The 20,119-nt window shown below is 46.5% G+C and overlaps 1 protein-coding gene across 1 annotated transcript in view; it reads right to left on the bottom strand.

The window, feature by feature from the left end:
• SLC7A8 (solute carrier family 7 member 8) overlaps nt 1-20,119 on the bottom strand; it is a 103,745-nt gene that overhangs the window by 52,641 nt on the left and 30,985 nt on the right. Inside the window, exon 4 of the mRNA XM_086923757.1 lies at nt 18,046-18,197. Within this exon, the coding sequence (XP_086779883.1) occupies nt 18,046-18,197 (152 nt within the window). The remainder of the gene's footprint in view (nt 1-18,045; nt 18,198-20,119) is intronic.

Raw genomic sequence — 20,119 nt, forward strand, 5'->3', positions numbered from 1 at the left:
TGTGTATCCGCTGAAATTAGTGATTAGCTTGTTCAGATGAAAACTGTTTGCATATGTGTTACTGAGTGAATGTCTTTCTCCTGTTCTAATGGTCTCAGCTCTGCATACTCTGTGTAATCTCACCATGTGACCAATCATAGGGTCTTGCGTAGAGCAGGGTGTACATGTGGGGCTTGTCAGCCCTTGTAGATTATCACAGAGACCTTCTGGCCGACTGACTCTGTGATTCACAGACTTCCAATGTTTCTTTTATCAATAAACCCTGTCAAACTACAGGCAGGGGTGCATGGAGATCTATTTCCCAAAGTGTGGTGACAAAAGCTTCAGCATATAGCTGCACTCAGCCAGACCTAAAAAGGTTTATTAGCTTCAGCGCTGCAAGTAACATTCATAAATCCAAACGGTGCAAGCATTGGCAAAGCAACTGGGTAGGTCTTTTAGTTTGGAGAATTGTTTTGTAATAGCTGGGTGACAGTGTGTATGTTGCCCCTCAACCGCCCTACAAAAAAAATCTCATAATGAAACAATATATTGTGCTACAACAATACAGAAGCTGGGAATATGGCCCCTTTCCTGGACGGACTGGGCTGCATAACAAGGTTTACCTGATCTCAAAAAATAAGACTGCAATGAAAAGGAACGGGGAAACTAAGTTTTCATTGTAAGACTTGAACATTGAAGATGCAAGCAACAAAAGGGTCACTATTTTCCTTGCATTGTTATGTAGGCCTATGCACACCAGTCTGTGTAGCAAATGAAAACCATTTAAAACAATTGGGCGCACAAGGGTGAGAAGCAAATACCACAGTCTTTATGACAGGCTAAATCATCCAAACAGCTACATTTCCTGAACAAAACAGTCTTAAACCAACAATTAAAATGTCCAGCGACAGAAAACAAAATGCATTAAGGAACACAAAATGAGTGCAAAACTACAAGCCATAGTTTGCATATCACAGCTGCACTTTAACCAAAGGACGGTTTGATGCTCCGCCACCAAAACCTAAAGGAAACACACATTATACAACGTAATCCATGAAATGCTATAGTCTTGATGGAAAACCCTCTTAGCAGTGGCAAACTTTAAAAAACTGACTAAGAGGTCTATAGCAATACCAAAAAGCTGACCTTAGAGAAAGATGGATAGAAATGGGAAACTTGAGGGTGGGGAGAAAGAAAATAACAAGAAGAGAAAAAGGAAATAGTCAGAAATAGGTGTTGAGGAGGAAGAGAAGGAGAGACCAGGGTGAAGAGAGGGAGAGACCAGGGTAAAGAGAGGGGGAGACCAGGGTAAAGAGATGGAGGGATATTACAAGAAAGGGAAGGTAGGACAATACTGAGTAAGAGTAATAGGTATTGAAGGATGAAAAGCGCGAAAAACAACGGAGCGCAGAGATGACGATGATGTCAAGAGCAATAGAAATGGAAGGGGTGGAGAAAGATTAGGAAGAGTGGAGAAGGAGCGAGGGCAGAATGAGGGGATGAGTTGGGCTGAAAGGAGGAAACTGAGATGAGAGAAGGAAGAGAGATCAAGAGCAGGGTAAGTGGTAGTCAACAGAGAGGGGGTACTGAATAAGAAAAGGAAGAGAGTGGAGAGAGTGAAGAGAAAGGAAAGTCAGAGGAAGACAAGAAGTGAGAGGGGCAGGAGAAAGAGAGGCAGATAGAAGTAGGAGACAAAGAGTAGTAAACACAAGAGGGGCATTTTATGAGGAGATGTAGGGAATAAACTACTCCAACACAGTGAATGGCACGTTTTAATTCTCCCAACCTATGAGGCCTGTTTGAGCAAGCTCTTTTGCAAATAAAAGATTTAGAAATGTTGAGGGCCAGTCCATTGTAACATCGCCATGTTATGTCTTCTACTGTTCAATGTCTCCATGCTTGCATCAGATCTTTCCTTGAGAGGCATGATAGTTATGATGGGTTAGAGATGGCAGCAAAGTGCCTCTAGGGGAAATTATCAGATGGCCATATTTTATCAGGGACATGAGATCTCAGGTGGTACTTGTCACCTGCGGATGCCTCTAGCGTTTCATCTTGCCTCTCAACATAGACACTGCACTCACTGATAACAGCATCAAAATCCACCAAAACACAGATAAAACACGATTCTGCTTGAATGTCTTCTCCTATTCAGCCATCCTATGCCTCAAACACTGCCTCCCCCTCACCTAGACTTGGCTGTCCTGTACTCACCTAAAGCTCAACCCCACCAAGACAGAATTCCTACTATTTTCCAAGAAGCCTAGCCCAATCCTGGCTCAATGACATGACCCTGGGTGAATTCAAACTAAAAATGTCACTTACTGCAAAGTCAGTTGGATACATCCTGGACACCAGGCTCATTGTCAAAGCATACACAGTGAAAAAGCCCAGGACGGCCTAGTACCTGCTTTTTCTACTCAAGAAAGTGTAAGCACCCTCTCCAGAAAGCGACCCACACCATTTTCAAAACTATTTGCATCACTTGCAAACAATCACCCACGCATATCTTGCAGACTGGCTTCACCATCTCTGATGGTTCTCAGTACATCCGCAGCCATGATACCAAAAGACTGTAGAAAAAAAAATGTAATAAAGAAAAAACAAGGCATCTATGCACTCAGGATCTGGAACAATATCTCTGTAGCCATCAGATCTGCACCAACGCTGCTCCCATTTGGGAAAGAGCTGAAGACACATCTCTTTAAAGAACATTATATCACAACAAAGTAACAGCGGACCTTCACTCCCAGTACCTAACTTTCCCTCCATCTCTGTCTGGCTGTCTCTATGCCTTTGACCGTGTACAGCACTCCGCTGCCTTTTGGCTAAGTTTGAGCTATACAAATTCCACATACACACAACATTTTCTGAGTCTGGACTTTCCTTTATCATCCTAAGTGCTCTGAAAATTGTGGTTCATTTTAACTAAAACAATTGGACTAAAACGCCTGAAAATAATGATGCATTAAAAGAAATCACAGGCCTGGAATGTGGACTATTTTAATTGTAGAGCACAGAAGGCATCACAGCATTAGTAGGGATTTTACTTCCAGGTATGGTCAAAGGAGTTGCTTTAGACAGTCACTTTCTTTGGCTTTTCGTTAAAGATACTGATTCAATTCAATTCATGGCATTTATAGAGCACACAGCTGCTTCCAAGGAGGTGTCCCGGTGCTATCGGAAAGCTTGTGGAAGTGTGGGAGGAACTAAAGATTACACAACCGTAAGAGGGGTATCAAGCAGAAAGGTTTTGTGATTGAGTCTGAAGACAGATTTTGTAGGGCTGCAGCGCAGACTGAGCGGCAATGTGTTCCACAATTTGGAGGACAGGTACGTGAAGGAACGCCCGCCTCTTCTGGCTTTGTGTATTTGGGGAACATATAGCACCTTGAGGTTATTGGACCACAGAGGTTTGGCTGATGGTAAGGCTTAAGTCTATTCCTATGGTAGAGAGGGCTTTTATGACTAAAGGATCTAAAGACAAAAGTAAGTGCCTTAAACTGGATTCTCTTGAAGACAGGAAGCCAGTGAAGAGGCTGCAGGTAAGGAGACACTGGTGAATGAGCGAGGATCTTCAAGATGAGGTGACCAGCAGTGTTCTGGGTAATTTGGAGCCGCTGGATTAGGAAATCCGGTGGGCCTAAATATAAGCAATAGCATAATCCAGTTTGCCGTAACCAGAGCGTGGATGCCGCATTTACGGGATTCCACCAGAATGAGGTGGAGCATCCTTTTGAGAGTAGCAAAGCAAGAAGCGGAAAAAGACCCAATTTGGTGCTCAAAGGTAAGATTTGGGTCAAATTTTACCCCGAGGTTTCTGGCCATCAAAGTTGGGGGAGGGGCAGCACTGAGTACAGGTGGCCACCAGAGACTCGCCTTGGGGAAAGACTTAGTGCCAAGAAAAAGTTCTCTGCTTTATCTGAGTGCAGCTTGAGATAGCCTCCCTCCATCCATTCCACGACAGACGTCAGGCACACCTTGAAGGAACTCAAATTTGCAGATGTGTTTCACTGAAGGCCAAAAAAACTGGGTCTCATCAGCGTAGGAGATCACCCCCATCCCCAGGACTCCAATAGTCTAGCCAAAGGCTCAAGATCGATATTAAAAAGAGCGGGGCTAAGCGTTGAAACCCTTGGGGATGACGCAAACCAGAGGTATGGAAGAGGAGATGAAAGGTGGAAGGAAGACTGCTTGGCAGCGATCAGATGTGAAGCATTTCAGCCAGCGCAGAGCCAGCCCTCTAATACCAATTCTCTCGATTCAGTCAAGTAGGATGGCTTGAGAGACAGCATTAAAGGTCGAAGACAAGTCCAAAAGTATGACCATCACAGGAGAGCTAAGATCAAGTCTTTCCTTTATGAATTCAGAAGCCTCAAGTAGGGTGAATTTGGTACTATAGTATGTGCGAAGACCTTATTGGGAGGCGTGCAAAAGAACATTAGGTTCTAAAAAGTGTGACAGCTGCTTGTTGACTCTTTTCTCTAAAGGTTTGGCAGCAGTAAGGAGAGGAGAAATGGGCCTAAAGTTGCTGAGAACTAGCAAAGGGTGCAAGAAAGCATGTTCCCAGCAAGGCGGAACCACGTCCAATTCCAGGGAATCATTTAGCAGCATGTTGAGGATTGGATTAAGGACCTCCTAAGTCAGATTTTAAAAAGCCACAGGACAGGGGTCCAGAAGGGATCCAGATTTGCACCTTGCCAAGTCTGATATTGAACCAGTCAAAGAAATGAGGTCAAACCTCGTGAGAATAGGGCCTGGCTGAGTGAGAACAGGGGTGACCACGTACGGTCTGGTTAGCAAAGTGAATTGGTCATAGAATTGTTTTACTTTCTCATAAAAGAAATTCGAACGGTCTTGTCAGAGTTCCCGCAAGGGAGAGACAGCGTTTTCAATTAAAAAATATTTTTTACATTACTGCTGGCACAGAGGTGATCACTGCTGAAACTGAAAGTCTTGCTTGGGGTGGCCACTAATGTAGTCTTTCCTGATGTGCTTAATATTATAACATTAATACTATCAGTAGCTCGTGTTGACTTTCATTCAAGATAATTAGCTCTTATTACAGGAAAGGTTGGAGACCTGCTGATCTCGAGTTAGATGAGGCCTCTGTCACTCATACAGCTAGTAAAGAAGGTGAGGTCTCTGTTCATCGATATCCTGAGTTAGATGAGGCCTCTGTCACTCATACAGCTAGTAAAGAAGGTGAGGTCTCTGTTCATCGATATCCTGAGTTAGATGAGGCCTCTGTCACTCATACAGCTAGTAAAGAAGGTGAGGTCTCTGTTCATCGATATCCTGAGTTAGATGAGGCCTCTGTCACTCATACAGCTAGTAAGGAAGGTGAGGTTTTGTTCATACATACTGAGTTAGATGAGGCCTCTGACACTCATACAGCTAGTGAGGGAGGTGAGGTCTCTGTTCATCGTTAGTTAGATGAGGCCTCACTTTCTCATACCCATCTTCACATCCTAAAGTGAACATGGCCATTTGTCCTATAGATTCTAAGTCAGGTGGCGCCCCAGTCCTCCTACAGGTCCTACAGCTAGTGAGGGAAGGGAGGTCTCTGTTCATACATATCCTGAGTTAGATGAGGCCTCTGACACTCATACAGCTAGTAAAGAAGGTGAGGTCTCTGTTCATACACATCCTGAGTTAGCTGAGGCCTCTGACACTCATACAGCTAGTAAAGAAGGTGAGGTCTCTGTTCATACACATCCTGAGTTAGAGGAGGCCTCACTTTCTCATACCCATCTTCACATCCTAAAGTGGCCATGGCCATTTGTCCTATAGATTCTAAGTCAGGTGGCGCCCCAGTCCTCCTACAGGTCCTACAGCTAGTGAGGGAAGTGAGGTCTCTGTTCATACATATCCTGAGTTAGATGAGGCCTCTGACACTCATACAGCTAGTAAAGAAGGTGAGGTCTCTGTTCATACACATCCTGAGTTAGAGGAGGCCTCACTTTCTCATACCCATCTTCGCATCCTAAAGTGGTCCTGGCCCTTTGTCCTATAGATTCTAAGTCAGGTGGCGCCCCAGTCCTCCTACAGGTCCTTCGGTAGATGTGATCTCCAGTCTTCATACACACTCTGAGACAGATTAGCCCTCAGTCCTCACAGATCTTAAGTTAGCTGTAGCCCCAGTTCCTCATACAGATCAGGTGGCATTTTTGCCTTCCTAACAGGTGCTGAGTTCGATGGGGTGTCCTTCCTTACACAGAGGCTGCTTCCGAGGTAGATGATGCGCCTTGAGGCCGCAGTTTCTCACACAGGCAGCCCGTGAGGCAGGTACGTCATACAGTAACAGCGTCAGCGGATTGGAGGGCAGGGAGTTGTAATGAGCTGCTCAGCCTGGTTATGTGTGTTTTGGAATGCAAATGCATTTAATTGTGCACTGTTCTTTAAATTTATGGTATTTTATTACGTGTGGTTCCTTGAAATGTAAATGCATTCGACTGTGCACTGTTCTTTAAATTTATGGTATTTTATTACGTGTGGTCCTTTAGAAATGCAAATGCATTCGACTGTGTACTGTTAACCACACCAAGCTTTTAAGCTCCTCGTGTACATTTCATGTATTGCAATTTATGCACATGTTGCACTGATTTTATGGTGTGTCCCCACATCTACTTATGTGGTGTGTCCCCATCTATTTAATGTGTTTAACACACATTCGTACTTTCGCACACGTTTCTTTGTGTGTTTTACTGTTTTCATGGTGTGCCCCCACATCTCTTTATGTGGTGTGTCCACATCTATTTAATGTGTTTAACACATTTGTACTTTCACACACGTTTCTTTGTGTGTTATACTGTTTTATGGTGTATCCCCACATCTACTTATGTGGTGTGTCCCCATCTATTTAATGTGTTTAACACACATTTGTACTTTCGCACACGTTTCTTTGTGTGTTATCCTGTTTTTATGGTGTGTCCCCACATCTACTTACGTGGTGTAACACACATTTGTACTTTGGCACATGTTTAATTGTGTCATGTTGTGCGTTTTGCTTTTCGTACTCTTGTATTTATTTCATGTCGGCCCGGCCAGCTTCCATGATTTTTGTACCTGAGTCGCTTCCTGTTCTTGTTGTGGGTGTGTTTTGGTTGTTTGTTTTCAGAAAAACGGAGAATGGTGATTTAGTTGTTTTTAGTGCCTCCTGTCTTCCTTGCTTCTCGCACTACTTTATCTTGTCATCTCTTGTCTATTTTTCATGCAATCTGTTTCATTTATCACATCTTGTCATGTTTTCTCTCGATTCAATTAATGTGATTTTTGTTTTGTATTTTTAAAGTTTCTCCTTTTCATTATAAAAAAGGGGAGATTATGTAATGAGCTGCTCAGCCTGGTTATGTGTGTTTTGGAATGTTGGGAATTAGAATCTTGGTAAGGTGTGAGTCAGTTGATCTATGGGCTGAGCGGCATACAGACTGCTCCTGGTGGGGTTCTTTATTTATGTATTTTCTTTCCTGTAACTTCAATCTTCAATAAATATACATGAAGTTACCAACCTCAAATGGACAATGTTATTTCATAACTTTACAGGAGTACAGCTCCCCACTGTTAGATGTTTGCAGGGCAGGGGTGCAGATGAGAAGGGCATAAGACAGGTACCAGAAGATGCTAGGGGGGCGGGGGGGGAGGGCTCAGACACCACTACCTCCACCCTCACGTCCTGCAATCATTAGATCCTGCCCCCCCCCCCTCCCCCTCCTCCCCAGCACCTGTTATCTGCTCTGGATACCAGGCGCTCCTGCCAGCCGGGCCTCTTGTTTCCGTCTGACCTCCTTGACCTCCTCCTGCCGCGGGGGCCCTTCCTCCCTCCTCCGCAGGGTCACTCTGTCCTCTGAACCTGCTGCCAGGAGACCGCTGGAGGACGCCTACGTTCAGCGATGTCCCCGCCCTCTGCCCCCCCCCTTCCCCCAACACACACTTTATCCCATCGCCTCCATAAAAATACCTTGATTGCATTTGATTAGAAGCAGAGCAGAGAAATGCGCAGTTACTTTGATAAGATACCGTTGTGTGGATTGTTATGTTGTATGCTAGCGCTCCATGAGGTCGGAGCCCCCTCAGAGTGCTAGAATCTGCGCACGCGTGTATTTGTGCATCCGCCCTCTCTCGCTGTTCTTTACCTTTCCCTTTCTCCTGCTCGCTCTCATCTCTTGTTCTCGCCCCTATCTCCGTTGTCTCTTTCTCCCCCGCTCCAGCCTCCCGGAGGAGTCATTTGGTTCAAAATGAGGGCGTGGGCTTCATTTTTAGCCGGACAGAAGGAAGGAAAAGCGCACACCATTTTATGTTTTTTCTATATTTTCAAGTCATGTTCTTGGGAAGCACACTTGCTGTGAAAGTGCCATGTGACAGTGGGCTGTCAGAATTAACCTGCAACCATTAGTGCAATACACGGGTCGTGGCCATGCTGTGTCCATTAACCCTTTGCACTAACCATTGTTGTATGTCGGTAGATTAGAACAGTTGTGTAGTGAGGCTCAGAGAGACCATTGGCGTTGGGGTTCATCGGTCACGTGTACCTGATGTCCAATCACAACGACGAACGGCGGGCTTCTGCAGCGCAGGCTGACGAACACGAGGTGTGAAGGCCGGGTTAGGACAGGCCTGTGGGGTAGTCTGGCAGGTTAGTGTGCGGGCCCTTGCTTTGGCTGGTTGTGGGATAGTACGGACTGGTTGGCCGGTTTTTACTGTTGATTCCCCTCATGTTACCTCAAACAGCCCCCATACCTTGCAAAACACCTATACAGTATATCTTCACAAGTATAAATATGCCCCGATTTCCTAATGTGGGCCCCTGTTTTTAGCTTTCAGGTTCTCTAATGGGGCCAATTTTATTTTGGTTCCTGGGCCTATTTTCTGTCCCAGTCTCAACCTGGTGTCCAGTGGGGGAACCAAGAGGACTGCCAGTAGGTGGGGCACGACCTCCGCACTTGTGCGCCCGAGGCCCAGGCGAAGGCGCTGGAGACTCCCATGGGGTGCCCTGTGAGTGGAGCGCGGGGCACTAAGGAAGCCGCCCAGCCCTCTTAAAAGGGCACACTGCGTGCGCCGCGGGCGTTCTCACAAGCGTCCCAGCAGACACATCATTCTATCCCTGCAGCCGCCATCCTCATGCAGACAGCAGACTCCTCTCCCTGCCGTGACGTTACGCTACAGCCCGCCGTCGGTGCAAAGATCAACCCTTCCTTGCAGAAACTCCACTATTCCTACAGACCAGCCCCCCGACATAGAAGACACGCCATCTGCCCAGCAGTCACGAGACCCGCATGCCGTTCCCTGTCTTCATCACAGAATGTCCCGTCCCAGCGGGCTCTCAGCACCCCGCCTTTAGACTCCCCGTGACGTGACTGTCCTCCCGCGTCGAAAACACGCGCACCCTCCAGCAGGAAATGCAATACTTGGAAAACAAGCGGGGAGCGAGCCAGCTGCTAGCATAAACACACACAGCACAGGCAACGGCGGCCAGAAGAACAACAACAAAATCCATGGCCCCAAGATACACACAGCAGGGCCACGCGCGCGCACATCGCGGACACTACAAGGTACAGCGCCTAGTGCAAGGCACACTGAGCACACACAGCGCTGACAACACAGCCATTGACAATATGAGGCACGAACGAACCAACCACAAGGCAGCACTGACAAAACACACCTACACACATATATATGAGACACCACTGCCGAAGCCAGGTCTGGCAATACCTCATACTACACTCACGCACACTCCACCCTACCCTACCCTATCACCCCAACCCCTGTATTCTTCTCCTGCCTCTGTCCTGCTTTAGTTTAGTGTTGTTGGCCAAAACCAGGAGAGGCTGAAAGGCCCCCTTTGGGAACGGATCTGATGTGCACAGTGCTTTATTTGTAAAAGCACAAGTGCTGGGGCCCAAAGGTTTGCTCAGAAACCGACGCCTGGCGTGGTCAAAGGCCGGGGTGCCCTAATACCAAGGCTGTGCAGTTTTGATTCCACGCCGGGCCTCCCCACCCCCTTTTCTTCACTCCTGCAGGTTCTTCCTGCTTCCTTCCTCTGAGACTGTTTTCTCGTCTTTCTCTTCCTCCTTCTTTTCTCCTTTCGGTATTTCTCTCTCTCCTGATCTGGAGCAGTCTGTAGATGAAAAATAAGTGCCAGTGCCCAAAACGGTGTGCCGGTAGGTCCTAGCAGCAACCACCGGCTCAAATTAAGCACTGATTGCACCCTCCCCTCTTTGGGGCCCTCACCCCGCTCACCTTGAGCGCCCCCATCGCTAGCCTCGAGTCATCTCTCTAGCAGCCCCCTCCTGTTTTGCCTTGTTCCTACTGATTATCTGCTGATTCAGCAGTGGCCTCACATCCTGAAAACAACGAAAATAACCGCTGGCCTTGCACAACCCCCCCTCCCGCCTCCCCCCACCATAACCCGCATACCACCTTCTTCAGATCTCAGAGTATGGAAACAGAACCGGACAGAGCAGGTTCTACACCCCCCATCCCCCTTTCATCCTACAAAAACAGCTGAGTGAACTGTGACCTACTTTTGCAAATCAACAAGGTCCGCATCACTCCGAGCCCAGCAACACGAGCATCAGCGTCGCCGCCAGCCAATAGCGAGAGGCCCCTTGCACCCTGTACTTGCCTCGTCCTTCCTAAGGCTGCAGTGTCACGGAGACGGCCGCCGGCGCTGCCTCTTTAGGCAATAGCGCTGCTGCCAACAAGGCGGGCTGGAGATACAAAGGAGACGCTTGCCTTGTGTTTTTTTTTAATTCAGAGTTTACACAATAGTGTTGCAGCCTTTAGGCGCTATAAATAGCAGGTCCTCCCATTATCCGATGTGATGACACTTATACTACTGACGTCAGAAGGATGGAAGGGCGGCTTAGGCGGCCTTGCCGAGATTTTCGGTTGTGACCTACACAGTCGATGTAAGCGGTGACACTTCGCACACCGCGCTGTCGCGCCGGCTCGGCTTTTTCTAGGGTCTAAGGCTCGAGTGCTCCTTTCTGACAGTGAATGAGGTGACTGCTGAGAGGTGACGTCGCCATGTGCTCGCTACACTGGTTTTGTGTTAGGGGCGAGGGCGACCTTCTGGGGATTCCAAGGAGCTACAAGTCGTTCGGGTTGTTGGGGTCCCCGGGTATAGGCCGGGGACCCCCGAACCGGCGGAGCCTGGAGTATGTCATTATTGAGTGGATCAGGCTGCGCACGCCAGACTCCCAAACTAAGGCTAGCGCGCGCGAGCTTCCTATCCCGGATAGTGGCTGGGGGCAGCTACCAATGGTGCAGCAGGTGGAGTGGCACCGGGGCCCCGAGGGGCCCATGGAAGACTGAGAATTCTATAATTAACTACCACCACAGCAGCCTAAGGGGCCATTTTCCTTGCTTGTTTCAGGGCCCATAGCATCCTTGGGACACTACTGTAGAGTGCCAACGAACCGGCGCGTGACACCCACGACACCCTCCTTCAAACCCCAGGATGTAGAAGGAAGACTCAATTGGTTAATATTAGCGCGTTTCATACGTGTTGCCATTTCTAACCGCTGTGAACAACGCGTGTTACTATTAACCAAGTCAATAGTACCGAATACACTGGCAGCAACGGGCGGAAGGTTGGCTGGCCAGGCCCTGCTGGGACGTCACATCTCAGCGTTGGCGCTCAGCCCCGTCGCACCCTCACGAGAAGAAAGAGAACGCGGAGACAGGGCTTTAAACCAATCTTACGTCTTGGAGCCTCGCATGTACATTTTACACATACTATTGGGTAATTGAAAGCGTATACATTGCTCAAAGCAACACCGTTTTTAAACTAAAGGAATGGGGCATGTTGACAGTAAAACATTTCCATACGAACATTTGTCAAATGAGTAGAACACCGTGTGAGTGTAAATAAAGCGCCTCTGAGCTGCTCCCAGCGCTCTGCTTTAGCCGCCGTTACCCCGGCTCACCGCCCTACCTGAGGCCTGCCGGTGATTTAATAGAAAGGAGACGCCTTGCGCTGTGGCAAGTCGGAGATAAAAGGGTCCCCCGGGTCTTCTTCACACTTCGCGGTCCCTTCCTCCAGGACTGACAGGACAGGGAGGGAGCACTCCCTCCCCGCCGGTCAGGCTCGCCAGGCAAAGCAACGTGAAAGGCCCTAGCTGGGCCTCTGGCTCCATAACAGGAGTTATTGTAGGGGCCCTGGCGATGTTTGAGGGGAGAATTCTGTCTTTTCACCTCACAAAGATAGATGCAAAAAAAACACCCCCAGCAGGAAGCAGGATGTGCCCACGCAACAGATATATATCTGGGCTTGGGAAGCATGATTGCGACCCGAGTGACATCACAGGGATACAGAGTGGGTGGCTATGCGGATGCAAGCACAAACTCGCATGAACACAGCCCTGTACACAGGGAAGCCCGCATGCAGTCACTGCAGTTGTCTGCACAGAGGCGCACACAAGGTAGACACGCACACGCAGTACAGCGATGCCCACACTGGATTTACTGAAGGCCTGCTTGGTTAACATCTCTAACAGGGATACAGGAACCCATCTGCACCTCCACTATCTTCAGTCAGTACCACCAAGAGTCACCCCTATACACCAGGTAGGATGATGAAAGGTTGAGTATGAGGCTCCTCCTCTGCCAGGCAGTATCTATATCTGCCCTGGTGTACAAAAAGTGATGGAGGGAATGCTAAATTAATCTCAGACACTGGTAATAGAGGGAATGCTAAATTAATCTCAGACACTGGTAATTACCTGGTGCTTCATTCCAGTCCATCATTATTGTCACACCATGTCACCTCCGTTTGGACCAAGCCATATGCAAGTCAGTCTTCACCCTGCTCTAATGGGGATAGTCCAGCCTGAGTTGTCAAGCCAGGTCCTCCCTGACCCGGAACAGAAGCAACCTAGGGACAGATACATCCTAATTAGGGCTCCCAAGTCAGCTATAGCTTGGTTTCAGTGAGATAGTATGCACCTGACCCACGTCTGGACATACCAGTCTCACTTATGGCGACTCACTTAAGTGTATAAAAAAGTGATGGGTGGAGTGCTTGAATTAATCTCCGCCACTGGTAATTATTTGGGACTACAGTCCATTGTTATTGTGCACACCATGACACCTCAGTGTGGACCCGGCCATATGCAAATCAGTCTTGACCCTGCTTTAGTGGGAAAAGTCCAGCCCCAACTGCCAGGGCAGGTCCTCCTTGAACCAGAACACAAGCAACACACGACAGGTTTTGCCCTAGTTAGGGCTCATCAGCCAGGTATAGAATGGTTCCAGTGACACAGTGTACACTAGATTTTGTTGCATACCTAGTGTGTCGTCCTAAGTGGGATGGATATGCCTGCACGTGGGCCGAGTGCACAATGCGTCACTGGAACCAAGCTAAGCTATACCTGGCTGCTGAGTCCTAAGTAGGGGGAAACCACTTCTGGGTTGCTTGTGATGTCATGTATTCCATCCAAAGCATGCTACAGTAGTCTTCTTTCGACATAAACACACATACGCACATCATAAAGTCACAGTATCAAGTCCGGACCCTTTCTTAAGAAGCTCTGGCTTGTACCAAATCATACAAGATGGCTGTGCATGTAAGTTCCGACTGGCACCAAACTCGCCAAAGTTTCTGGCAATTCTGGTCCAGCTTACCCCATACTGGAGAAGACAACTATCCATGCAAGCTCCAGATCGCACATAATTGAAAACGAGACTACCCAAAACTGTAGAGCCACCCCGTATTAGCAACATACTTTATAGATAGCAATATAATACTATTGACTGATGCTCATTTATGTAATAATGAGTGTAATGCATGAATGAAGGTCTGATCTGCCCCTCCATGAAAAAGAGGGATGGCAGGTCTAGTCAATCATGGTTGCAACTTGCAAGGATGTCTGCAAGTGGCTGCAGGAGTTGGCAGCGCATGAATCTGAATTATTGGGGTCTCTGAAAGTGTGGGCAATTTATGTGCAAGATCCTCAGGTCACTGTGGAATGCAAAGAGGAAGACATGCATATCTAACAACGTGCTCTCATCCTTGGGATCACAATTACTTTCCGAGGTCAATCAAAACCCACATCACCTCCATCCCCAATAATCGTCCAACCCAATCCACTAAAATTGGATTCAGTTTCCACAGTTTACTCTGTCCTCAGATATGGACATAGCACTAGTAAGCCGCTTCAAACTGATCGACTGGTGTGCACCACTGACCATTCCCTGTGCTACTAAGCGCCTTTGAAATGAGACCATGAAGAATGCCTTCCTGGGCTAATTGCATACCCTAGTATTCCTTCTAACTGAATGATTCCGGCATCATAGATCACCCAGCTTAAATTCTTTTCTGTAGCTTTTCTCTGTGAACAAACATGGGACCTTTTCACCAAAGCACTACATAAATAAGGATAGCTGAGACATAGGCGATGAATTCCAAACAGCAGATGACGAAAAAAAACTGCTGATTCCTAGCACAGAGCTTGGGCTAGTGTTAATTAATCCCCGAAGCGTGACTCCACGCTGCTTGATCACAAATCCTTTAAAACCTACTTTTTCACATGCAGATCTTTCAACGTGTATGCCTTACTTGTTTCTGTTTGTTTTTCAAATGTACCATTTGTTGCATTAAACACAGACTGTCTTTGCTCGCTTGTCTTGCACAGTGGTTTTCTGGGAGCCAGGAGGCACCTTCATCCTAGCCCACAGCTTTCCAAACTTTTGATGTTGGTGACACACTTTCTAGACATGCATCATTTCTCGATACAGTAAAGCAGTGTAGGGAGCGAGCCCGTACCACTTAAGAACATTTTGAAAAAAAAGTGGGCAAATGGTGCATTTTCAAGCAAATTTGAGAAAGCAGGAAGGTTAATAAAGCAATTGTGAATCTGTTCTAACAAACACAGTGACTGGCAAAACTGGGTGTTAATCAGTTTTTCTCTTATTTTCTTTCGCCCTCTTGTTTTGGTATCTTTTGTCTCCTGATTTATTTCTTGCTTTATTTATTTCATTTCCAGGGTGAGAGCTTTTCATTGGAGTTTGAGAATGCCCACAAATGTACAAGCATTTTCTTGAGAGATTGTTATTGAATGTGTCTGCATGTACTTGTCAGTTAGTGAGATCTTGGCAGGGCTCGAGTCTGGGTACCACGTGAGTGGACGGCGTCCCCCCACTTATTTTACCAGGGGGACGCCATCCCCCATGCCAAACAGCTGGACTTCACTCTTTGGCCTCTCTGGGACGAGGAGCTCGGCACCTGTCGTGAAGTCACTTCCTGTCGTGACGTCACTTCCGGTGACAGCGTCCCCCCACTTCTTTTTTTACGACCTGTGCCCTGGATCTTGGGTTACACAACAAACTCAGATTACTGTGGGAAACTATTTATTTGGAACATTACTGCAAGTTTTGGTTGAGATGATTTGTGTTTCCATATCTGTTAGGTGAGTGGTTATCAGGAGTGACCGTCTTTCCTTTCTTCTGCGTTTGTTGTGGGGGGGGGAGGGTGCGGGGGTGAGCTTGAGGGTTAGCGTGAGGGTCCCCCCCCCCCCCGGAGCCGAACAAAGTGCAGGGCAAATCAAAGCTAGTTTCCCCCTCCCTGTTTTTCTTTATTCAGACAAAGTCCACCAATAGGATACTTCTACACACAACTGAATTGAACTAGCTTTGATTTGCCCTGCACTGTGTTCAGCTCTCATCCTGATGCAAATGAAATGTACAAGCACAGCAAAGAGAACAAACGAGTGCCTGCAATCACCCATCTCATCAGCAGTATCCACACGGATCTTCTTAGCAGCTGCGAGACGAACATATGCCGAAGGAGACAACAACTAGCAAGTTGAGCTAATGGAAAACAGCGCTCCAATATTCAAAGTCTTATTCGAGCAAATTGTAGAGCTCATCAAAAGGTGTAGCCTTCATTCTTCAAATGAGCTTTTACTGTAAAAGGTGGTAACAAATGACAGGATGTAACCCTCGCCCAGAAGATATGGCTTACTGTCAAAATTAGTTTTGAACTTTCAAGTTACTACTTGAATCAAATTCAAATTCAAAACAACTTTATTCGGTTTTCAGTATGAAAGCCACAAAAGTACAAATATACACAGTAAAAAAAAAAACCATTAAAAATGTTAAAAGTTCATGATATGTTAAAATTAAGCTCTCTTATACTAGAATACTTGAATCAAGGCGCAGGAAACTCCGCCTTTCATCTTTCCTTATGCTGATAATTTGAATGCAGCTAGCTTGGGTAATAGTAACACGTATTATCCACAGCGGAAACACACGGAAAAACTGTGGTGTGAAACTGTGCGTGGGTGTTTGCTTCACATATCCCTAAAAACAGTTACATTGCTTTTCTGGCAGAGACAGAATCCCAATGTGATTAGCAAAAACACTATATTACACACACAGGCAGCATAAATAATCGTGTTTTATAAACGCCGAGAGAAACAGAATCGTGCTCTGTTAATATCGGTGCTGTAGGTCATTACATTTTTGTATTAGAGTGACAAAAAGCACCGAAATCGCGCAGTTCACCTCTAGAACGTTTACTGTGCGGTGTGGTCAAATGAATGTATCAATACTGTTTTATTTGGAGAAATTAGGGCCGGGTATTTTAATCAGCTGGGGCATATCTTCTCAAATTTGAATAGCGGATTATTTTTCTTATCTGTTTGCTTTTATGTAATATGTTTCCTGCGGCCTTTGACTTATCGAAAGGAATGAATGAACATGTTAGACCCTATGGCAAATACAGGACTTGTTTCTTTGAGTAGCATCCTAGCGTACGACCTCGGTTACTTCTGCAAGAGCTTAAAGCCAAACAAGTCTTGGCTTGAGGTATCAACTGGTGACTGCCAAGAGGAAGGACGAGCCACATGCTCAGCTGATGTGTGAGCTGGTATTTAAACTGCGGCTGCACTTCTTCCTGTTAGCCTTCGCTTGCAGTGCACACCTTGAGGAAACGAAGTAAACAAAGAGTCCAGTTTTTCTGCTGCTTTCCTCGGGAGAAAGTGTCTCTCATACTCGTTGAAATGTCACTCATCGTAACCCTGAAATTATTAAGCATGGGCGAATTTTGCGAATTCGCGATCCGCGAATTTGCGGATTTGCAAATTCGCAATCCGCAAAATTCGCGAATTTGCTCATTTTTTATTTTTGCGTGTTCGAGGGTGTTCGCGGGGAACTTTGCGTATTCGCGGTCGCTTTGCGTGTTCGCATGGTTTTTTTTGCTGGTTCATCACTGCCACCCTCTCGTTTTTTATGCCCTTCTGCCCTCTGTACCACTTGTTTTTGTGCCTTTCTGCCCTCTGCCCCACTCTTGTTTGTGCCTTTTTGCCCTCTGCCTCACTGGTTTCTGTGCCCTTCTGCCCTCTGCCTAACTCATGCCCTCTGTCCCACTTTGTGACCTTCTGCCCTCAGCCATAAGTCAGCTTCAACAGGAAGCACTAATAGATAAAGAATAGCAGGTGCTTGAGTTGAAGGTCAAATTAAGTTACAAAGCCATTAATCACCCCAAGTTTGGGGTGATTAATGATTGTGTAACTGAACTTGAGATTCAACTCTAGCACCTGCTTTACTTTATCTATTAGTGCTTCCTGTTGAAGCTGACTTTTTGTCACTATTTTAGAGGCTCTGGCAGCTTGCCGGCGCCCTTCTAAAATAGTTACAAAAAGTCAGCTTGAACTTTTGACCCAATCCGTTCCGCTCGCGGATTTTGTGGGGAATTCGACTAATCTCGCGGATTGCGAATTTACCGAAAATCTGCAAAATCCGCGAGCGGAACGGATTTTCCGCCCATACTTAGAAATTATGAAAACGTCACACATGGCAATCTGAAACCTTGACAGCTATGCATCATTAGGCGACACATCCACACATGGCAGGCGACACAGTACTGTGTCCCGACACAGAGTTTGGAAAGCTCTGTTCCCCTGTACTGTCAGACCCTTAGGAAGGAGCCCAAAGGCCCACTCGGGTAACACTTGTATTTGGCGCCAACTCTCCTCATACTGCACACCTAATTGGACCCGCCATCAATGCATCAAAGCAATGCCCAACGGTAAATGGTTGAAAAATGGAGGAGATACTCACGCAGACAGACGGCAGCCAGCAACCGCAGACCAGACTCGGGTGCGAAGCAGGTGGGGAAGAGTGGCTGAAGCACATAGTTGGAGAAGGTGAGGGCGATGACGGCCTGGTTGGTGGGATACATAACCAGCACAGCGATCCACAACCTAAGGAACCTGGGAGAAGGACAGAGAGAGAGCCAAGGGACAGGGAGGGGACATGAGGGAAGCAGAGCATGGCACAGAAAGGAAGAAGAGGCAGAAGAGAGCGAAAGGACAGAAGGCAAATGAATGAACAGATGATGAAGGAACACAGAATACAAAGAATCAGTGAGAGGACCAATGAATGAAGAGAGAAGGCAAAGGGACAGAGGGAGGATCAAGGGGCAAAAGGTGAAAGATCAGGTGACAGAAGGACACATCCAACAAAAGATAGAAAAGATAAAGAGGAATGTGGAGGAAGAAGGGACATAGGGTGAATCAAATGAAAGAGAGATGAAAAAGAGATAAAAAACGAAGAGACAGATGAAAAGGCAGAGCCAATGAGGGCGAAGGAAAGAAGGAAGGGTGGTAGACAGGACCACAAAAGAGATAACAAGAGATAGATATAGGGCGAGTTGTGAGGAAATGGTAAGAAGACAGCAAATCAGTCACACGATGAAAGGTACGGGTCAGAGAGACGATGACATGGTCACAATAGGGCCGAAGATGCATCAACATGGGAAAGAAAGAAGTGGAAGTGAGGGATGAAGGGAAAGGGGAAGCAGAGATGGAAGAAAAGAAAAGGTACGTTTAGTTAAAACAAGGTTAGCTTATATTATCCATACATCAATTAACTGAATGCAAAGAGCCTTTATCTTTCTAGTCTGCAGGATTTATTTATTTATTATTTATTAATTAATGAGATTTGTTAAGCGCAGGCAATTGCTCGAAGGCGTCTCGGCGCTAGATAATGACAGCTCAGAACGGGAAGATAACAAAGGTTTATTGGTTAAAAAGCCAGGTCTTTATTTTCCTTCTAAAGAGAGTAAGAGTAGGGCAGGATCTGATGTCTGCATCAAGTGAGTTCCATAGTTTCGATGTGGCAACAATGAAACGGCGATCACCCCATGAAGCTGTTTTGGTTCAGGGCACAGTCATCAACAGGGCATTCATGGAGCGTAGTGTTCTGTTAGGGGCATAGAATGCCAAAGAGTTGATGAGGAAGCGAGGCCCTAGCTTACGGGAGGCTTTATAGGCTATACAAAGTGCTTTAAATTTGATTCGATTGTTTACTGCCAACCAGTGGTAATTTTTAATCACTTGGGTGACAGATTTAAATTTTGGGGTCCCAGAGAGCATTCTAGCAGCTGCATTTTGCACAGACTGTAGTTTGCGAATGACTTTCTGTTGAGCATTAATGAAAAGTCCATTACAGTAGTCCAGGGTTGACATAACAAAAGCCGTAACTAATGTTTTACCTGAGTCGGGAGGGAGAAAAAAGAATCTTTTTGATAGATTTAAGTTTATAGAAAGCAGTTGAAACTATGGAGTTTGCATGAGCAGCAAATGTTAATTTGTCATTTAGTATTTACCCCAGGTTTTTAACTTTAGTAGTATGTATAGGCGCCGCGGGGAGCCTAATTCATTGGGCCACCATGCTCCTGGCCAATTGGGGGACAGATTTCCAAAAATCATTACCTCCGTCTTATTAGAGTTTAACTTAAGACAGTTGGTCGTCATCCAGTTGCTGATAGTCATCATTCTTTGTTGAAAATAAGCCGCAATTTTATCTCCGTTATTTTTTATGGCTAGTATCAGTTGGGTATCATCTGCGTAGGATGTTAGGCTCATCCCAAAGTCCTTGATGACCCTTGCTAGATCTGTCACGTAGACATTAAATAGCGTTGGACTTAGGGATGAGCCTTGGGGGACGCCACAGGGAAGTGTCATCCGGGCAGAGCTGAAATTTCCCAATTGCATTCAAGTCTTTCTCCTAAAACCCGTACAGTAATATGTAATTATTGCTTCAGTGCCACAACCTTCGTTGTCTCCAGCACAGGGCTTAACCTAGATGCTTCGAATGGAATACTAGTTACAAGACTGTATCAGGAGGAGGG

The sequence above is a fragment of the Lissotriton vulgaris genome, chromosome 5 (genome assembly GCF_964263255.1).
Source record: "Lissotriton vulgaris chromosome 5, aLisVul1.2, whole genome shotgun sequence".
In the NCBI taxonomy this organism is placed as follows: domain Eukaryota; kingdom Metazoa; phylum Chordata; class Amphibia; order Caudata; family Salamandridae; genus Lissotriton; species Lissotriton vulgaris.